Here is a 21328-nt window from a genome sequence, read left to right on the forward strand (position 1 = left end):
AGCGTGGATAAGTTGGACGACGGCATGGGCCAGCTACCTTCTAATTCATGCCCGGCTCCAATCTGACAGTGCATGCTGCATATATTGAAGTACTGGAGGTAGCGGCAAAACGTGTATTGTGTTTCGTGACGGGGACTACCACACATCTTCCAGTAAGACTCTACGAATACACACATGACCTAAATGATGCAAAGTGGTTTTCTGAAAAATTTGTACACTGCGTCATTCCTAACATGTAAGCACCTGACTATCTGTGCCTAAACGATGAACTATTACAGAGGAGACGTTGGTGAAAGGGGGCCCAACAGGAAGCCATCCTCACAACAACAAAGATTGCTTGAAGGCATGGTTTTGTGCCCTTGGTGACCAACACCCGCAATGCAGAAGTTTTTGGAGTCATATCGATTACCAAGGATTTGATAACTTGTTTTTTTTAATGGTTAAATAATATATGGAATTAAAAAATTTTTAACGTTAGTTCTTTATGTATGTATGTATGTATGTATGTATGTATGTATGTATGTATGTATGTATGTATGTATGTATGTATGTATGTATGTATGTATGTATGTATGTATGTATGTGTCAGCCCTTGAGAACGGACAAAACAAAAATGCAATTTTTAATCTGCAGCGACCACTAAAAACCAATCTGAATAGCTGTCTCAAGAGGCAATGGAACACGCACAGTGCCCGTAAAGCTTGCATAAGTCATCTTTACGCTCTCTCAGCTTAGTTGACCGACCAGAGGCAGGAGATAGCATGGTGACGAAGCACTTCCACTAAACACTGAATCGGTTCTCGACCACCGCACGGCGGCGCACGTAGGCTTACTACCTGACCCGCGCGTGTATCGAGTGCTTTGAACCTTGCTGTGTTGCGCTTCGACTGCGCACATGGCGCGAGCTTGGCTGGAGTGCTCCGCGTGCGTCCAACATCGCCGTGGTTCGTATATAGTTCATCTTCGTCGGCGTCTTTGATCACATGTGTACGGGTTCTTTGTGCTCTGGGTGAGAAGAGCTCGATAAGCCTCAAGTGTGGTGGCACACTGACCCGGCGCTGTTTGATTGCGGGCTCGTGCGACGTAGGAAGGGGAAGTCGGTCTGCTACTGCATTCAGACGTCACCAGTCGTCTGGAGTCAAGGCCGGCGGCCTCAGAACCGCTCTACCTAGACATGGCAGTTTGCTTATCGCTTTCTTCTTTCTTTCTTTTTTTTTTTTTTTTTTCACGTCGCCAACAGGAGAGGGGTCAAAATATTGATCTGGTGGGTGCCGGATGTCTGGTTTATTTTAAGAAACGTGACCGCGGCTTATATACCTCTAGGGGTTGATTATATGCATCGCAGCGACTTCGGCACTTAACGTAGCGAAGTGAAGCGTAATTTCTCTATACGGAGTGCCGTGATGACGTGAAGACGTGCTATTACACGCCGCTTCACGAAAGTCGCTTGAGGGTCGCGGTCATTCCGATTGGGAAGGCCGCAAGGAAACTGCGCATTGTGACTGCGGCGCTCAAAGAAAAGGCGTCGCAGACTTTGGCGGCGATGGAAGCCTTTGGTTTACATTTAAGAGCACTGTAAAGGAGAGGCGCATATGCACTGTTTGCGTTGGCCTAAGACATCGGCGGGATACGATTATCATTTACACACATTACACTTTATTACACAATAAGAATCACCGATTAGAGCACGGAGAAAACGAGAAAAACTACCGCTAGTACGGGGACGCCCACGACACTGGTCTCCAAGCATACGGCTAGAACGTTTGTGAACAAACAGACACGAGTTGTCCGCTTTCTCCGAAGCGGCCATCGTGCGTGGGCTGGTAGTAATTAGCGCAGAAAGCTACATGCCTGCAGGTACTCATAGTCGCGTAAGATAGGAAAAAAACTATCCTTCCGTCGATGACAAACTAAAGATCGCGACGTCACTCCAGCAGAGGAGACGCCGTATGCTCATCTCCACAATTCTTCGGGCAACCACTGAACGAGCGAATCCTCAGAAGGGGCTACCGGGCGAGCGTGCGGCATTTCCACGGCGCATTATCGTGCCGTGCTCCTGGCAAACACTGCTATCGAGGCGCGATGCCTGCCAAGTGTTATCGCGATCTGTTGGTCCTCCACCGTTCCTTCAGCGAGCTCTCCTCGAGCGCTTCTTCCGTGTCGGCCAAAGCAAACGTTCCCTTGCTTGCCCCGCTCTCGACGTCCGGTATAGCGACCTGTGGGCACCGTCCAGGAGCTCTCGGACCACACTGCGCGTTCCGTCCCGCTATTGGCGCAGCGTTCCTAGCTTGCGGTTAGCCCTGCCTGGTTAATCCGGCCGTTGGTCCTTTTTGGGAAAGCGACTCCTTCGTAATAGCAGCGGCGGGGTGCGTATACGTCCGACCCGGGCTGCTCCAGTGACCGATGGCCTTGTGCTGCTGAGAAGGGACGTCGCGGGTTCGACTCGTGGGCGCGGTGGTTGCGTGTCGCTGGGACCGGATTGTAAAACCAATCGTGTGCACCGTGCTTTTGGGTAAACGGTAACGAACGCTGAAGCGAAGTAATCCTGGGATCTCGACTACGGCATGCCCAATAACCCGCCGTGCAGTTTCTGATAGTTAGGCCCCACAATACTGTGCTCGGACGGCGTGACAGCAATGATCGGTTTGAATTAATTTTGGCCTGTGAACGACTGCTTTGCGTTTGAACAAGCGACGGTTGTTCAGTCTGCGCACTGCGCCGCGCGTTGGTGGCTATAGCAGGGATAGATATAGTGGAGAATTACTGTGGGCCTGTATTGTGACACGGAACGACACGTAGAAGGTATAGTACTGAAGGCTTCGGTTACAGTGCTTGCCGATTGTCTATTGGCGCTTGCCTATCAGCTACACTGTACAATAATTTGCACCCTCAAAAGTGAAAAAGGGTGTAAGTGTGTCTATAACTCACACCCTTAGGGTGTTGTCTATATAACGGACACCCTAAGGGTGGGAGTTTTAGACACATTTACACCCTTTTTCACTTTTTAGGGTGTAAATTATTTTAGTGTAGGTCTGGTTATTCTGGCCGCTACTAGATAACGCCAAAGCGAACGTACTTCCCGCTGCTGCCATTTGCTGGCGCTCTAAGCAGTCTTGATGGCCAATACGAAAATACTACCTGGTGGAAGACCAGATTGGCGGAAGAAAAGTAGGGAAACGACAAAAAAACGGAGACTTACAAAAACAAAGTTCACAATAGGGGGGTCAGAAAATATGGTTATAAGAATTCATCGTGTTTTTTTTTTCCTTTTTCTTTTTTTTTCAGCCTAGGTAGGACATTAAGCATTATAATAGCTAGAGCTCGGTAGCGCAACACGCCGCCTCGTTCCAAAGGTGACGCTCATCCATCCATCCATCCATTCATCCATGGCAACCAAAGGTCAGTGGGACGCCTCGCATTGGGCGCTCACAGGAACAGTACAAATGAAGCTGTGCAGGGTGATATGGGCTGGACTAGTTTTGAAGTGGGGGACACTCGCAGTAAAAGTGATTGTGAAGAACGACTGAGGAATATCGAAGAAACTAAATGGGCTAAGAGAGTGTTGAGGTATTTGTACTGGAAAAACATTGATTCACAGTGAAAGAAAAGAACTAGGAAGCTTACCAGCAAGTATGCGGCCTGTGGGGCGGGCAACACAGCAACAAAGAACGTCAAGCGGACAGTCACAGAGGCTGAAATAATCTCATGGGTAGCGGCAATGGAAAAGAAACCTGCCATGAGCAACTACTTACCAGGAAAAAACGAAATCAGGAAAGAAACAATTTGCGATAACTCAAAGGGAAGCTCATTACTTTTCGAAGCAATAACACGACGCCTTAGAACACGCAACTATAAAGTGAGATATAAGAAGGAAGAAGAAGCATGTTCTTGCTGCGGTAAAGTTAGGGGAACGATGGAGCATGTTTTGTTGGAATGTGAAGATATCTGCCCAGCGGTCGATTTAGGCACCACTGGCCTTCTTGAAACCCTTGGGTTCGGCAAAAGCAGCGGGAAAGTAAACATGTCCGCAGCAGAGATCAGTAAGAGGCGACTGGAAGATTGGTGGAAGTAGAGAAACGACAAAAAACGGACACGTACAAAAACAAAGTTCACAACAGGGGGTCAGAAAATTTGGTTATGGGAATTCACCGTGCGTTTTCTTTTTCTTTCGTTTTTCTTTTTTAACCTAGGTAGGACATAACGCAGTATAGTAGCAAGAGCTTGATGGCGCAACCCATCGCCTCGTTCCAAAGGGGACTCTCATAACATCCATCCATCCAGCAGAGGGGCTTTACCTCCGCAGAGCACAGGCCACGCAGTCGCGTGGTTCCTTTCAAAAGGGCCACCCTGTAGGGTGACAGCTGTTTAATGCCCATCACGTGCGGCAGCTCCGCAATTCTTCTCATTCAGTAAGGCCTGATAACTGGAAATAAAGTCGCCGGTTGAAGAACTACCACGACACGACAACAAGTTGCTTAAGCGCACTGTTGTGTGGTACATATTAGCGCTGTGTAACGACCTCGTGCAGACGACCTGGATTGATTTTGTTGATCGACTGGGTTTGATTTCCCCCGCCACACAGAAAGCACAAGAAAAACGCAAGGTTAATGACAGACATCGTTTAATGGAAAACTACAGAATAACTTTGACCACATGGCGTTTGTTGACGAGCATTCAGTGCTTGTTGCGTCAGTGTTCTTTTAATTCCCCGCTTTCTTTTTTCAAGTAGACTGCCGCAACAGCAGGGAATCGAACACACGACCTCATGCTCAGCTAGCAGAACGCCACCAGTCAGCGACAGGAGTCTCCCATATGATCTGAACTTCTTGCGTGACGTGTTACGCGGTGCGATTTCTGTGATGCGTTCCTGTATTCCCTACGATTCCACGTGTCGTCTGTTGAAGCATGTAAATGTTTTCGTATATATTTACCCACACGTACGAGCTCCTACCCTTCGCGCGCTGGAAACAAACTTAGGAGGCACATTTCTTTACATATTGACATCTTTATTTGAGCCTTCTTACCTGTATTTTTATTTCTCTTTCATGAACTACTCTTGCTATGTCGTGGCGAAGTTAGTGCTTTGAATTTGTTACATAATGGTAGGCTATTACTTAGTTCACTGTATACTCAGTCACTGTCAAATATGTGCCTTAAATCTATCTATCTATCTATCTATCTATCTATCTATCTATCTATCTATCTATCTATCTATCTATCTATCTATCTATCTATCTATCTATCTATCTATCTATCTATCTATCTATCTATCTATCTATCTATCTCGACAGATTTCCCCACGCATGCGTGTGCACGTAACTCACCGAGGAGGACCAGTGGTGGTGGGGGCTCGACGATGCCCTTGCACACCCTCGGGTAGTCGGGGCAGCAGTCTCCGTTGCCTGGCCGCTCGCAGAAGACGTCGCAGTAGCAGAGCGTCCCCAGAATGGGAACCGAGCAGTCGTCCATGCGGCCACGACAGCAGGGATCCCTACGGGCGGCACAGTAGTCGCCCACCAGGTCGGGGTCAATGGCCGCTGCGGAGGCCACGAGACACCAAAGCAGGACCCAGGGGCAGAGCGGAATGACGGGCCGCGTCGTTCTTCTAGAAGACATGATGGCTCCGACCTGTCGCGAAAGCAGAGTTGTTCGACGAACTGTTGCGCTTATAGCTCGTGTCGAGTTAACCGGGTACAGAGTGGTTTACTATCACCTTTTTTTTTTTTGCTCTAACTGAAGCCGCAGACGACCGTTTATTTCTCAACACAAGGCGAGACCTTTTTTATCGACCACGGTTGTACGGTGTTGTGGCGAGGTTGTGGAAAGAAATAGGCCACCGAAGGACCCGCTAACCCAAACATTAAAGATAGACCCCAGCGGCTAAGAAATTCGACTGCATTTCCTGCGACAGTAGGAAAGCTAGTGGCATATAACGCTCTATATTCATCGTCAAAATTACGGGAAAGAATAAAAATGCAAAAAAAAAAATAAACAAGTCAACCACCAACATGCGGATGGCATATTGTACATGTAACGTATAAAACGAACCATTTTTTTTTCATTTTCTGTTAATAATATCACATGTATGACGGCTACGGTTTGTATTACGCCATCGTGAAGAGCATTCAAGATTGTGCACTATTGTTTTTTCGGTGTCTGACCGAGAGTGATCGGCACAGTCCTTTAAAGATATACGAACAGCTTGACCTGCGGCGTATCAAAGCATCCTAATGAAAGCGTGTGCGCCCTCCTAGTGGAAGAATTGAAGTAATTGCTCATATTACTTGATATTATTTTATAAGTCAACGCGTACAACTTCACTGCACCGCTCTGTTGTCCCTATAGTTACCTTCCATTCTCTTTAAGTCCTATGGCGACATCTCACGACTGGCATCAGGAGCCTCATCGCGACTGATTTTGGTCACCTTCCGAACCTCGATAACTCGAATGGAACGCGTAATTCACCAATTACGTACTCCCGACAATAACCTCCTTTTTCTTTTCAAGGCTAGTACCACCATGAGTACGGAACGTAACGCTTTTCCTTAGCACGTACACTTGTCGAAGAACAAGGTCGCAGCTTCGATACTCTACCTAGCGAAGTTCTGTGGCGCGGCTTTCTTGAAGCGAACGGGTGCGAACGCACAATATTGCTGGAGCTCCTTAAGAAGCCGACAGTGGTGCCACAGCTGTAGTCGGTCCTCGTTTAGGACGCGTGGTTAAACGACCATGGAAACCCCCTGAGGAGAATGTGGTGAAATGCAAACATTGTTTCGAAGCGTTTGCGCATCAATGAGGCTACAGTTTAGCACTACTGCCTTGCAGCGCAAAGTGTACGAGACAGAGAAGTAAACGTTCGGAAAAGGTGCCTCGGTACAATATTTAAAGATATATATATTTCAATATTTGTCGTTTTTTAACGGAGGTATATGTCGCGGGTGTCATCTCCTTAATTACAAATAATTGTCTCGAGAGTCTGTAAAAAGGCGTGCTGTTCAAATGTCTGTGGATCACACCAAACGAAACAGAACCTTTCTTTCAAATTCACGGAAGCTTCTAACTGTGGCATAGACAATAAGGATAGGTCAGTAAGAAGGCAAATCTGTCTGCTGGAAGTGTACAAAAAAGTATAGGACTGTATACATTCGTTAATGTAAGAAACAGAAAGACGTTCGAATGTCCACCACTTCAGTCCGGCGCTCAATCTTAACTTATCCGTGAAGTCCTACCCCTCCCGTTTGTGAACAAGTCAGCCTGAGCATTAGAACCAGCAGGCGCAGTTCGTACGGCTGAGGTATAATATAAACGACAGTTCGGTGCAGCCTTCGGCTTAACACCGAGTGACATCATGTTGTATGAGTAAGGAACCCCTTTTTTCACACACACGCACACAAAAATATGCTTACGATATGTCGCATTTAGGACGATGTAGTCTGGCACTAACTTTAAAGACATGAGTTCGAACCCGAAAGCTCAGTGTGGTCCCCACACCGCATCAATGCGCAGTCATTTTCTAGAAACGCAATAACTATCCCTCGACTTAGGCTCACGTTAGATAGTTATAGTCAGACAACACATGGCCTGAAATCTTGAAAGATGGGAAACGAAAACTGAAGAGTAAGTGGAAGAAAAAACGACGACTTGTCCAGATTTTCAATGTGCGACTAAAAGTAATCAAAGGGGAAAAAGAACGTTTTAATCTCTAGAAATTTTATTGCGGTCAATGTTCGCGGTCAGTAAGTCAAGACAAACTTCCCTAATTAATGAAGCAATGAGGGTGCCGTGACCAATCGGGATAAGTAAAATTTGGTGATGAAGCACCATAGCGAAAGGGGCGCAGAAAACTAAAGCTCCCTTGCCACCCAGCTATCGATAACCTTCATGCTGAGTCAGCTAGAACAATTCTTAGTTTTCCTTCGAATGACGTGAGCCGCCCGTCGTAAGCTAATTCTCGGTTTTGCTTATTTCCTTAAATGCTGCAGCATTCCTTTGCGTGACATCGCACGCTTACGTTAGTCTGGCTAGCTATACAGAGATTGGCTTGAATGCGCACGAACCTAGCATAAGAAATTGATGGCATTATCCGAGAGAACCTTACATCTGTTACACTGGCACTACGCCACTATGCTGCACAACCGTATTGCATTGACCGCAAGAGAGAGATGAAAAAGCAAAGCGTTTTACAAAGTTACTCCGCCAATTCGTGAAATGGTGGCATAAAATGTACCACCAGAAAATGTGAAGCACCTTCTTTCGCGATGTTTGAAATCGGGAAAATACACGTACGCGTCTCACTTTCGCAGATATCGCCCTCTACTCGCTGTCGTAGCCAGCTTACATCTCACGGAGCACCAAAGTCACCACAACTGCCGCCCCCAAATCTAGTCACAATAAACATATGCAAAGCCATGAATCCTGTCATGTTGCACCGTACCGCTGTAATGTTGTGGCATTGTCATAAATAGTCGCGGGGATAAATTCTGGGTCAATTTGTTGTCATTCATTTACATTTTCTTTTACCGCCGTCACCGCCGTTGCTTCCGCGGTCTGAAGGAATTATGCGCGGCGATCACGTTTCATAATTTCGGCAGAAATAGAAAGAAAAAAGGGGGAAATCACGCCAAAAATAAAAGGTGAGCTGCTTTGCGGGGAAGTATTTCACCGTCTATAGCTATAGCTGTTGAGATCGCTGTGCGAACATACACTTGCCTTTGAGGGTTCGCCTTCGGATGGGGTTTACGGTACGCGTGCTCGGGGTCACCTACGGTTCCGGTGCTTAGCCGCAGCCTCTGCCTCCTGTTGGGCCCGGCGCTCTTGTGCGGGAGCTCGGCCAGCAGCGCAAGGTGTCAGTGCGAGGGAGAGGGTGGACGGCCCGCGATTCGCGCACGAGGGAGAGAGATGGACGCAGCCGTGGGGAAGAGGAAGCTGCTCCGGGCCGTGATTGTTGTTTCCGAGGCTCGAAACGGGAGGGGGGGGGGGGGGGGGGAGCGATGGAGAGAGCCGGCATGTGCAGAACCGGGAAAGGGAAACGCTGTTTTCAATCCATTTTTTCGGTTTTCAGCGTTGGCTCTTCGCTCCGTGCGATTCTTTGTCGGCGTGCGGCACACTTCTCTCTCTCTCTCTCTCTCTCTCTCTGTGTCTTCCTTCTCTCTCCACTTTGGCATTAGCGAGCGAATGCGAGAAGTGTCGAGCCAGCCTTGTCAGGCGCTGACTCGGGCTCCTTTGGCGGACCGCCCCCAAGGGAGCGCATCTGTCAGGCATTCTTTGAGCTTTTGGGAGTCCAGGAGATGTCGCAGGATATAATCAATCAATCAATCAATCAATCAATCAATCAATCAATCAATCAATCAATCAATCAATCAATCAATCAATCAATCAATCAATCAATCAATCAATCAATCAATCAAATGTTTTATTAAAGCGCCAAGGAACTACCTCGAGGGTCTTAGACGGTTTTGGCGCACTCGGCAAAATAATGCACAGAAAGAACAATGCAAGCTCTCACACACGTATACACATACACACGCGCGCACACATAAAGAATAATAATTTGACGAATACAGATTATAAGCGAACATAAAATGTGTAGACGAAGAGAATAGAAAATAGTGGTGGAGAAACAGGAAAGATGATTGCAGAATGACGGAACACACAACAGATATGAGAGTATTCGTTCAGTTATTGAAATTCCTCTGCAACACCTTTCAGGAAAATACTAAAATTAGGCATGGAGCTGTCCGGGCGCTCTGAATGGGCGTTATATGTCGCCTGCACTCTAGACAGAGGGTGACGACAATCGGAAGGGGCGCTGTTTCCTTGTGCCTTCCTGCGGAAAGTAAAAGCAAGTGCCAGCACATTTTTCCGTGCATTAATTTGTGAAGAAAAAGAACATCCGATTTACTGCGTCTACAGGTGAGGGTAGGTAACGTGGGTGTCTACGTTAGCTCTATGGAGATGGAAGGCTTTCGACGGAATCGACGTTTAAATATAGATGTGAACTTTTTTTCGCACATTTTCGAGAAGTTCACAATTTGACCTACAGGTGCCGTCCCAAACCACAGAGGCGTACTCAAGAACTGGAAGGCACATACTCTTATATAATGTTACAAATGAACCAGGTTGTTTGAAGTCTCTCGTCAGCCGACATGCTGTACCGAGCGTTCGAAACGCACGCTGCCTCGTCTGTTGAGCGTGGGGGCGAGAAACTCGGAGAGCTATCGAAGTACACTCCGAGGTCTTCTGTTCCCTGAGCCCTTGGCAGGAGAACGTCTTTAACGCTATAGGGAAATAAAGTCCTGCTAGTCTTCCGCGTGAAGCTTACAACTTTCGTTTTTGATGCATTTATGACCAGCTTGTTTTCAGCTCCCCATAACGCAAAATTTGCAATGTCCTTCAGAAGAGCGGCGCAATTATTAACATCTTTTATCGCTTTGAAAAGTTTCGCGTCATCATCGTATAAAAAAAATTGAAGGGTTTCGAATGACTGCCGAAACGTCGCTAATAAACAGCGAGAAAAGAAGAGGTCTCAGGGCAGACCCTTGAGGAATTCCACTTGTGACCGCATAAAGTTCTGACGACCGACCATTTACGCTAACGTGGCAGTACCGGTCACGTTGGTGGCTTCTTACCAGCGCTGTGACGGAGTGGTACAGGTGAAGTTGTGACAACTTTTGAAGGATTATTTTCTGGCGTACCGCATAAAACGCCTTACTGAGGTCAAAATAAATGACATCCAGCTGTCCTTATTCACTCCTTGAGAGGCATGCATCATGAAGATAACGAGGTTAGTTGTGGAGCGTCTCGATATGAATCCATGCTGCTGAGCAATGATATTATTTTTAATAGAGGATGAAATTACTGAGTGCAGAGTTGACTCGAATAATTTAGATGCTGCGCATAGGAGAAAACTATACCTGTAGTTTCTCGCAGCAGATTTTACCCCTGAGCTAAAGGACCCGCGCTGTTTTCCAAGCCTTTGGGAATGTGTTCGTCTTCAAAGCAGAATAAAATGTACAAGTAAGCACTGGAACAAGTAAGGACCCGTACGTCTTAATCAAAGCAGGTGGAATGTCATCAGGACCACATGAAAAAGACTGTTTTAAGCGTTTGATGCTCTTAAAGACAAGTTTCTCTGAGACTGATAGACTTGAATCCAGGGAAGCGTGATTGGAAAACTCGCCAACTCCACCATTGTATGTACCCTTCACCGCACACAGACCCGAAGTGTAGGACGAAGGCGCCAGCTACATCTGGGACAGGTTGGCCGTCGCCACTAAGTAGAGAGATATCTTGTTTCGTATTGTTGGATGACTGAATTTTTAGAAGTACTAGCTTACACATGTGCTATATATATACGGCATGATCACGCTTGTAAAGATGTTTAGAGGGTATAATAATAATAATAATAATAATAATAATAATAATAAACAGGAAATACGTTCACCGGCCAGTAAAATGTCGTAATTCATTTCGCTCAATCATATTCCCTTCCTGCAATCAACGTTCACGACCGCTGGTTTCTTAGTGAGAGCGTGGGTGGGGCACTGTTCGAACTACTGCCTGCCGAAGTTCGAATAGACAAAAAAGAAAGAAGGAAGGAAAGAAAGAAACTAAAGAAAGAAAGGAATAGGAACGCAATCGTTACAACATAGTGCCTAGAATACACCGGCTAGTGCGCCAATGACGCGCGCTCGCGTGGTCATCGCCTTCCCCCAGCCGCCGCGCTTCGGTGCTGCCGATCCCTAAAGTCAAGCGGAAAGTCAGAGGGGGCGAGACGATCTCATGGGTGGCGGCGATGGAAAAGAAACCTGCCGTGAGTAACTACTTAAGAGGAAATAACGAAATCAGGCAAGAAACAATTTATGATGACTGAAAGTGATGGTTTTTTACTTTTAGAAGCGACATTTGGATGCCTTAGGACGGCGCACTTGTAAAGCGAGGTATAACAAGGAAGAAAAAGCATGTGCTTGCTGCGGCAAAGCTAGGGAAACGATGGAGCATGTTTTATTAGAATGTGAAGATATCTGCCCAGTGGTCGATTTACGCACCACTGGCCTCCTTGAAACCCTTGGGTACAGCGAAAACGGGGAAAGTAAACATGTCCACAAGAGAGATTAGTAACAGGCGATTGGAAGATTGGCGGAAGAAAAGCAGTGAAACGACAAAAAAAACGGAGGCGCACAAAAACAAAGTTCCCAGTAGAGGTTCAGAAAGTTTGGTGATAGGAATCCTTCGTGGGTGTCTTTTTTTTTTTTTTTGTAAGCTAGGTAAAACATCAGGCAATATTGCCGCTGTGCAACGAAGATAGGAGACGACGACACGTACAACAAAAACAACTTGTTTTAGTAGTCGAGCCTAGAGATGACTTCTTCGCCTTCTAATCTCCGCTAGGCCGATGAACGAGACGAAGCCTACTAAAGCTCCCGTCGTTGTCGTTGTCGTCGACATAGAAGAGACGCGGCGTTTGCCTCCCTCCAAAGATAAGCATCGCCCTGATGCTAGAGGAGGTCACTGGTGCGAAGTTCCTCGCACAGTCACTCGCTGACGTACGTTTTCACGTGTACTACTAGCACAACTTCAGGCCGGTGTTGATGGCGCCTCGTGCAATAGGGGCTATTTGGGACTACCTCGTACGTGACGTGTCTTAGGCGTCGTAGTACTTCATACGGTCCGAAGTATCACCTTAATAGCTTCTAGCATAGAGAATTATCAGTCTTCGGATCGGTGTCCGAACCCACGCTCCTGTCGCCGGTTTCGCAGGTTACTGGTCTATGGCGAGCATTGTAGCGGCCTGCGTCGTAGTCCTGCTGTTGACAGATCCGTACGCGTGCGAGCTGTCTCGCTTCTTCGGCGCGTTGTGTAAAGGCATCTGCATCCGTGTCAGCGTCATCGCATCCGTGTGGGAGCATTGCATCCAACACCGTCCGTACTTCTCGTCCGTGAACAAGGCTGAACGAAGTCATCCATGTTGTTTCTTGCTGAGTAGTGTTGTACGCAAAAGTTGTATAAGGCAAGATCTCGCGCCAGTTTTTGTGCTTGACATCCACATACGTGGAAAGCACGTCTTCAAGAGTTTTGTTTAGGTGCTCTGTGAGCCCGTTTGTTTGTGGATGGTAGGCTGTTGTCTCGCGGTCAGTCGTTCCACTGAGCATCAGGACATTATCTAAAAGCGCTGCCGTGAACGCGGTTCCTCTGTCTGTGATCACGATGGTTGGTACACCATGTCTCAACACAACGTTGTCTATGAAAAATCGCGCCACCTCTGCTGCTGTGCCTCGCGGGAGAGCTTTTGTTTCGGCGTAGCGAGTCAGATAATCAGTCGTAACAATAACCCAGCGGTTTCCTGCACTGGGCGCAGGAAGTGGGCCCAAAAAGGTCCATTCCGATCTGGTCAAATGGTGCGCGTGGGACCTGAACGGGTTGTGGCAGCCCGGCTGATTTTGTTGGCGGCGACTTGCGCCTCTGGCAATCGAGGCAAGTGCGTATGCATGATGTCTCACGGCCGCGGCGAGTCTTGGCAAGTAGTACCTTTGTCGTACCCTGTTCAGTGTCCGCGTGTAGCCTAAGTGGTCAGAAGTTACCTCGTTGGGACATACTTGGAGTACTTCAGTCCGAAGGGGCGTAGGAGCAACCAGCAAATAGTTGCGTCGATGGGTGAAAAAGTTCCCCTTATAGAGAACATCGTTACGTAAACAAAACGATGATAGTGCTCTTGAAAAAATTCAAGGAGCCTTGGGAATTCGTCCGTCCAAAAATTGATAAGGGTAAGCAACTCTGGGTCATCACGTTGTGGGTGTGCAACGGCGGCCGTATCAAGAACGCCGAGGAATGGCGTTTCGTCTTCATGGGATGAAGCAGTCGACTCTATCGGTGACTGCCACAGGCAATCAGCGCCGGTAGCATAATAACAAGAGCTTGGTGACGCAATTCACCGCTCCGTTCCAAATCGAAAAAAGTTGATTTCCTTCCTTCCTTCCTTCCTTCCTTCCAAAGGGGACGCTCATAGCACCCATCCATCGTGTAAAACCCCTGAACTAAGGTGCAACTATACTATAGGCGCAGCGCGCGCGTTCGCAGCATAAGCCTGCGTTTGGTAGTACAGGCGAATGCACTGCGCTTTTCACTACGTTGAACCCTTGCTACCGCCGGGCTGGCCGGCTGATTTTAATTATTTTGTCTGCCGGTCAATCAGATTGAATTTGGAGCATCCAACCAAAGGCACCAGTTGAAACAAACACCGAAGTTTTGTTTACACGTTGTTCGAAATAAGTCATTGTGGATGAACGTGCCTCACGGCAATTTGGATCGCGATCTTCAATCGCGGGCGTAGCATACACATTCCTGCTGAATGAACCCAGTCACTTGTTTCCTGGTGACCTTTCTTGACGGCTGATAAAAGAAAATGATACAGATCGGGGCTATACCGCAGTAGCCGCTGCACGAGTAACATTCGTGCAGCTGTCTTTTTTTTTTCGTTTTTTTTTCTTTTGCTAAGACATTACACCAGTTTTGCGTTTTGTTCGCTTTCTTGTTAAAGGGACACTAAAGCGAAACGATAAATCAGTTTAGACTGATAAAGCATTGCTTTAGAACCCTGCAGGCAGTCATTTCAAAATAATAGTCTGATTATTAGGTGAGAAAATGAAGGTCGAAGTATCAATATTTGAATTTCGCGCCGAAGCCCCGACACCGGTACGTCAGTGTGACGTCAGGGATTCCAAAATATGTTTTCGCATTTAGGCCGCGTTGGCTGAGTAAAGGTTCCCGAAATTTGCCACGTTTAATATTTGGTTCCTTTTGAACACAATGCGCTATATAGTTAAGTAGACCCTAGAAGATGCCATCAAAATCCATGACGTCACAGCGACAAGGTGCGGGAACTCCAAGGAGGCGTCGCCACCCGCCTTTTGTTCTTGCCCTTTTTCTGGTTTACCAAGCGTCTTATAGTGGTAAGAGTGGTGTTTTTGGTGCCATAGAAAGGTAATTTACTGATGCAGAAAAAAAACATTTTTCTCTTTAGTGCCCCTTTAAGCCCCAACGGATGTCAGTGCGGCAGCGCAGTGATGAAGATACGAAGAACACGGGTCCCATATACTAGATAAGGTATATCGATATCGATAAGGTATATAAGGTTATATCGACTTTGTCGATATAACACTGTGCTTGCTGATTCGAAATGTTCATCCCTCAGTCCGCAGATGTTAAATAGTATCAAAATGGCAAGCAAAACAAAGATACCTTCGCTCTTTCCCAACGTATCACTGCCTTTATCGATCGTATCGAGCAGTACTGCAGGGTAGCAAACCGGATATTCCCATCCATGGTTAACCTTCCTGGTTTTCCCTTTATTCCTCTGTCAGTGACACTGTTCCAAATGCGGCAAAGTGCACAGCTACACGCTCTTATTTGACGCTATTTTTTATCAGTATGCGTTGCGACAAATATACTTCGTTAATTGACAAAATACAAAAAACTTCGTACGTGGCTACAGAGAGTTTTTGTCGCAGAGCTCTTGGGAGAATAACTGCATCGGCCCGGTGAAAAAACTGGAAATATAATGATCGATAAAAAACGTTGAGAGCCATCAGATGACGGATGCCTGCTCAAACAAAGTGACGGGAAGAGATCAGCACAAAAGTTAGTAACGTTCAAAACACACTGTCAGTCGACACTCGCCAAGAATGCGCATGACACTAGGTTGACGGGATGTCCCGTCGCTACAACGGGGCGTCGCGCTGGACTCTGCTTCCACGCAAAAGAGAAGGAATGCCTTAACGGGACGTGTCGACGATTACAGCTTCAAAACTTTTCGGACGAATGAGCATCGCACGTGGTTTGCGGCAACGAGTTCTGCCAAGCTACGACGACAGAAAGAAAACCGAAGCATTTCCCGAATAGCTGCGGTCAAGGAAGTGACCAAATCGTTCAAGAACAGACGAAGCTGATCCGTTGAAGAAATTATTCGGGATTGAGGTTTTTGTCGCCTACCTGATGTTCTTTCTTCCTTTTGTTTCTCCCGTTTATTCTTTCTTATTTGTTTTTCCAGGCGTGCAAGAAATGTGCGTCTGCTTCAGACCGCAAAGGCCCGCTCAGAGCTCTGCTCTCGACGTTCTCGATCGCATTCCTCGTGTACCGGCATTTGGTTGGCACGTGCCTCGGGAGGAATTTGAAGCGGGCAGCTACACGCTGCAGGAACTGCGCTTTCTTGCCTGGTTTCTTTGACGCCAGCCGCGCCGCGGCAAATCTCTCCAGTACGGGGGCATCATTGAACGTGCCCGTTACGCTGCGAGCGCGGAATCCTGGATGCCTGCAGGCCTGAAGAAATGGAGAGCAAGAATGTGGTTGGAAGCGTAAATGCTTGCAAATTCAATTCAATTCAATTTATTTGTTTGTTTATATCATAATACATGAAGACATTTAAATAGGAAATGTCTACAAAAGCACGTTTCAACGTCGGAGCACTTTGAGGGTGATCGAAACCGTCTGGTAATACTTGTGGAAACACGAAAACCAAATGTTGTTGCAGCAGAAGGCAAAGTGATACATGATACAATTTACAAATAGATGTGTAAATACAAAGATAAACAAGAAAACTTAACTGGGAAAATAGCGCAACTACATAAGATTATATTCGAAATCAAGCTTACACATGCTGCAAGAAAGCGCGCTAGTCGAATTTAGGTGAACAAATGACAGAATATTTTTGTCAGGTATGATGGTAAAGCATTTCAAAATGAAATTCGAGCGAAATCAGCGGTGAATCTCACCTTTTTTGTGGATTTGCGTTCATCAGGGCTATTGGGAGCTGTTCAGTGACGAATATGAAAAATAAAATACCGAGGGAGTATTTGTTTTATTCATGAGATGGCAGTAGGTAGTGAGCAGAAAGTGACGAGGAAGAATTACTTGTAGGTTACTTAAAGGTCACGATTCGTCTGGCCTGATTTTGAATACGCTGCAACGGGGGAAATTGAGTAGGGTAAGCGTTGGCCCCTGAAGGGGTCCCATAATTAAAGCATGAGTGAATGCATTTTAAGGTGATAAATGTGTTTCAATATCCACTTGCGAAGCAGCTTTTAATAAACAATAAAGCTGCTTGCCAATTTCTTCATTATTGAGGCTTCAAACATCGCACATTTTTTTGGAAGCGTATCCTGTTTCACCTACAGGAAGGTAACATATGGTCCGAGGCAAAAAAGAATAGTCATTACAAATGTGAATAGATGGAGTGCCAGAAATTTACTTATTGTGTGAATAAAATAACACATGGAAAATTCCAGAAGAGTCCATCTCAGGATGAATGTCGACGTTAATTCGCTTAGCGTTGAAGCAATGATCTAGCAACACGTCATGTGGCCGTCAGGGCCTGTTTACGCATCGCACGCGGGCCTGTTTACGCATCGCAAGCCGCATCGCACGCGTGCGGTCGCGCGAAAAATTGCACATATGGAACACTTGCGCACAAATTTTCGTTTACACTATGTGCAAAGTGTAAACCGTATACATTGTAAACTGAAATTTGTGCAGAAGTGTTCCATACGTGCAATTTTTCGCGCGACCGCACGCGTGCGATGCGGCTTGCCGCGATGGGCGGCTCGAGCGTAAATCGGCCCTAAACAGGCCCTCACCGAAGCACGTCCTGCATGAGACGTGTGTGCAGCCGCGTTCATGTCTCGGTCTTCAACTGCGGTGCCACGGAATTCGCACGTGGCGCCTGTGTGAACATATATTCAGTCTCAATGTAATATGTGTCGCGTGTTTGATCAAGCCCAGCAGCGTAGCAACTTACAACATTCTTTATCTTTTTTTGTCGTTGAAGAGCAGCACATACCTATAGTTGCTCGTCGACCCAAAGTTAGGAACGGTAGGGACCGTTCCTTTCGAGCCCTGTTCCCTCAGCACGGCGGCCGGATGCTGCACCCATTAGAACATGGAATTCATATACGCCGTGATAATTTTTTTTAGTTTTACAGATTTTTTTAATTACATGTGGTAGATAGCATATTTTTTGTCTTTGAGACAAGAAATGACACGAGACAAGAAAAACAACAAGACAGGAGGCGGAAAGTATTAGCACGAGAAATCGAAACACCATATTCAACTAATTAACAATACTTCACTACTTACATTCGTAATTAATTAATAAATAAAATGTTACACATACACCCAAACGTAGCTAAGTGCTGCTAAGAAAACACATACGGTTTCCTCGAAAAGAAAAGCTTCGCAGTTGAAGAAAAATTCGTCCTGGTCCTGGACTGGAACCCGGGACCACCATGCTCGAATCCCATTAGTCATGTAGCTAAATGCTTTCTAGCACTTAGCTACGTTTGAGTGGATGTCTCATTTTCCCTTTATTATAATTACTTCTCTCCACCTTGCGGATTCCCGCAGAACTATTACGTCGAACCCTTGCCTTTGCTTCGAGTCGTTGATAAATTCGACTTCACTCTGCCACGTGCAAGGCGCCTGATTAGCTCAGATGGTAGAGAGGCTGCCTCAGAAAGGCGGTGGTCCCAGGTTCGAGTCCCGGAGCAGGACGATATTTTTTTTCAACTGCGAGGCTTTTCTTTCGAGGAACCCGTATGGGTTTCCTTTGCGGCACTTGGCTACGTTTAGGTGGATGTCTCATTTTCCCGTTATTAACTACGTCTCTCCACCTTGCGGGTTTCTGCAGAACTGTTGCGTCATACGTAATTAATTACTTTCAGCCCCACATATTGAAATTTATTAATTGTAGCAGGTGAGTTTGCAAAGCGTATGCAGGTGAAATGAATTTCCAGGATGACACCAGTTTCGATATATTATCTTCCCAAATGGTGGAACTAAATACGCGGGCGTTCTAGTTACTCTTGTGCATATACGAACGCTTACTTTTTATTTGTGGAACAGAGCATTCTTTACGGAGAGTTTAGCGACGCATATATCTCCAGCCTGCTGTTATTCTCGAAATTCATCCCAAGTGAACACGCCTCGCAAACTCACTGGCTATAATTCGTAAATTGCCGTATGTGCCGCAAGGCAATTAATTAAAAAGTTGTGATTTTTCTTTAATTAGTTGAATGTGTGTTTCGATTTCTTGCGCAAGTAATGCCCGTCTCTCTAAATAATCCAGATCAAGCACTAGAATCATGTTACCTGCAACAGGCCGTTTTTCAACATTCCTTAAAACTTCATATTGATCACCCCGTACACGCAGTGAACCAAGATGGCGGGAAAACGGCTAGCGATCCAGCCCGACATTTATTAGACAGACAGATCGCCCCTAAAGGTGCCTGTATTTTCCAAAGTTTTCCAATCACATTTATACTCAGTCCATTACTCCGACACTAGTTCATTGTATTGGTGGCGTTTCTTTTAATTTTCGACAAGAGTAGACCTTGTACTTACCTGCCGTTAGCATGGTAGGATCGTACTTACTCGTCGCCACATAGCTAGCCGAGCTTAAGTGTAGAGGTACGTCATTTATGTAGATTAGGAATGGGAGAGGACCAAGAATATGGCCGTTCGGTACATCTATATTGTTATTTTAGGCAATGAGCAAGTGACAGATATGTATAGAGATTGTTTTCAATCGCGTAAGTAACTGCGGAGGTTAAAGCTGGGCCAATTACTTGAATCAGTCCTAGTTTCTGAAACACTGGGCTGTGAAAAATGGCATCGAATGCTTTCGAAATGAACAAGCCTATCGGCAGCTAATGCAGCTTTTATGTTGCTTAAACTATGGGGTTTTACGTGCCAAAACCACTTTCTGATTATGTGGCATGTCGTAGTGGAGGACTCCGGAAATGTCGACCACCTGGGGTTCTTTAACGTGCACCTAAATCTAAGTACACGGGTGTTTTTTGCATTTCGCCCCCATCGAAATGCGGCCGCCGTGGCCGGGATTCGATCCCGCAACCTCGTGCTCAGCAGCCCAACACCATAGCTACTGAGCAACCACGGCGGGTTCTTAAGTTGCCTGTTAAAGATGTTAATGCTACCTCAGCAGAATACCTTGGCAAAAACCGAAACTGAACTTTATACAGAACGGTAAATTGTAGTAACTATTTAGTTTAATGAGTAACCATTCTTTTTTTCAATATTTTGCTAAAGGATAGATTAGTTTGGTATGTTTTAAGGCGGCCGGGAAGATGTCTGTTACAATTATGAGGTTGATGCATGAAAACATCTCACAGAAGAAATGTGCCATAAACTTTATGTGAGCATAGTGAAAGCCGTCTTGTCCTAGAGTCGTGTCCCATGTTATTGACAACAGTTCCTGTTTGTTCTTGTGAAACAGGGCAAACACGGAAGGTGTTCGGCAAACGGAACTGAACGGCTCTTGAGTCGACCTGCACAGACAATGAAATTTTTAATGCATTTGCAAAGCCCGACAGCTTATCGTATGTGTGAACTGAGATACTGTTGTGCGTGATGGTATTAGACGAAGTTCTACCCAGGAAGGGATTTATTTCATTCCACTGCTGTTTCATGCTATTGTCAGCGTTCTTATTCTTGTTCTCGTAAGTCTTTTCTTGGCGTCTTTGATAATTCTTAGTAAAATATTACAATAGGGCTTCTAGCAATTGCATAAGTTAAAGTTGAATGTTGTCTCTGCTTTTTTTTGTTGTTTTTGTTTTTTTAGAGCGCAGCTTTTAGGCGCCCGTTCCTGCAGCGAGCGTCGGAGTTCTCGCCGTAACCTAGCGAACGAGCACAGCGAAAGATGAAAGCGTAATGTATTTGTTGGCAGTGAGGGTGTTAATTATAATATCAGAAAACCACCAATATTTTTTTTTGTCCCTACGCCTGTCACATCCTTCCTATTTTGTTTTTCTTCATTCATTTAATATCTTCCATACTCTTATCTTTTTGTTTCCCCTAGCGCTCGTACGTTCCTATCCGGCGTGGTGGCTTAGAGCCTCTGTGCTCTGCTGCTCGGCGCAAGGTTTAGGGTTCGATTACCGGCTGCATTCAGATGCGGCAGTCGTGAACGACAGAACGCTTCCGTACCGAGCCTTAGGTCGAGAGCACGAATGGTACCAACATTTAGTAAACAAATACCAATAATTGTAATAATATTAAAATAATAATAGCGATAATGAACAGTAAATAATCAGTTAACCAACATTTACTACCACCTTTCTGTACTGCAGTAACAAATGCACATGAAGAGCTTGATATTCGATGCCACGTGCTTGCTATGGTGCTTTCCACCACAGCTGGCTGTCGCTTGACTTTCACATTTATAAAAAAAAAAAACCTAACCTTACTGCCTTGGTTTTGTCATCATCGTTGGTTATTACCTTTTTATTTTTATTTTTGCGCATCAGCCCATACTCAATGGTAA

General features: G+C 46.0%; 1 protein-coding gene across 1 annotated transcript in view; it reads right to left on the reverse strand.

Moving 5' to 3' along the window:
* The window catches only part of LOC126528401 (uncharacterized peptidase C1-like protein F26E4.3), a 48014-nt gene extending 39183 nt beyond the window's left edge, over positions 1-8831 (reverse strand). Inside the window, exons 1-2 of the mRNA XM_050176293.3 lie at positions 8710-8831; positions 5325-5628 (exon numbers count right to left, since the gene is read on the reverse strand). Of these exons, the coding sequence (XP_050032250.1) occupies positions 5325-5616 (292 nt within the window). The 5' untranslated portion in view covers positions 5617-5628; positions 8710-8831. The remainder of the gene's footprint in view (positions 1-5324; positions 5629-8709) is intronic.
* Between the last annotated feature and the right edge of the window lie 12497 nt (positions 8832-21328).

This window comes from Dermacentor andersoni, chromosome 9 (genome assembly GCF_023375885.2).
Source record: "Dermacentor andersoni chromosome 9, qqDerAnde1_hic_scaffold, whole genome shotgun sequence".
NCBI classification, from domain to species: domain Eukaryota; kingdom Metazoa; phylum Arthropoda; class Arachnida; order Ixodida; family Ixodidae; genus Dermacentor; species Dermacentor andersoni.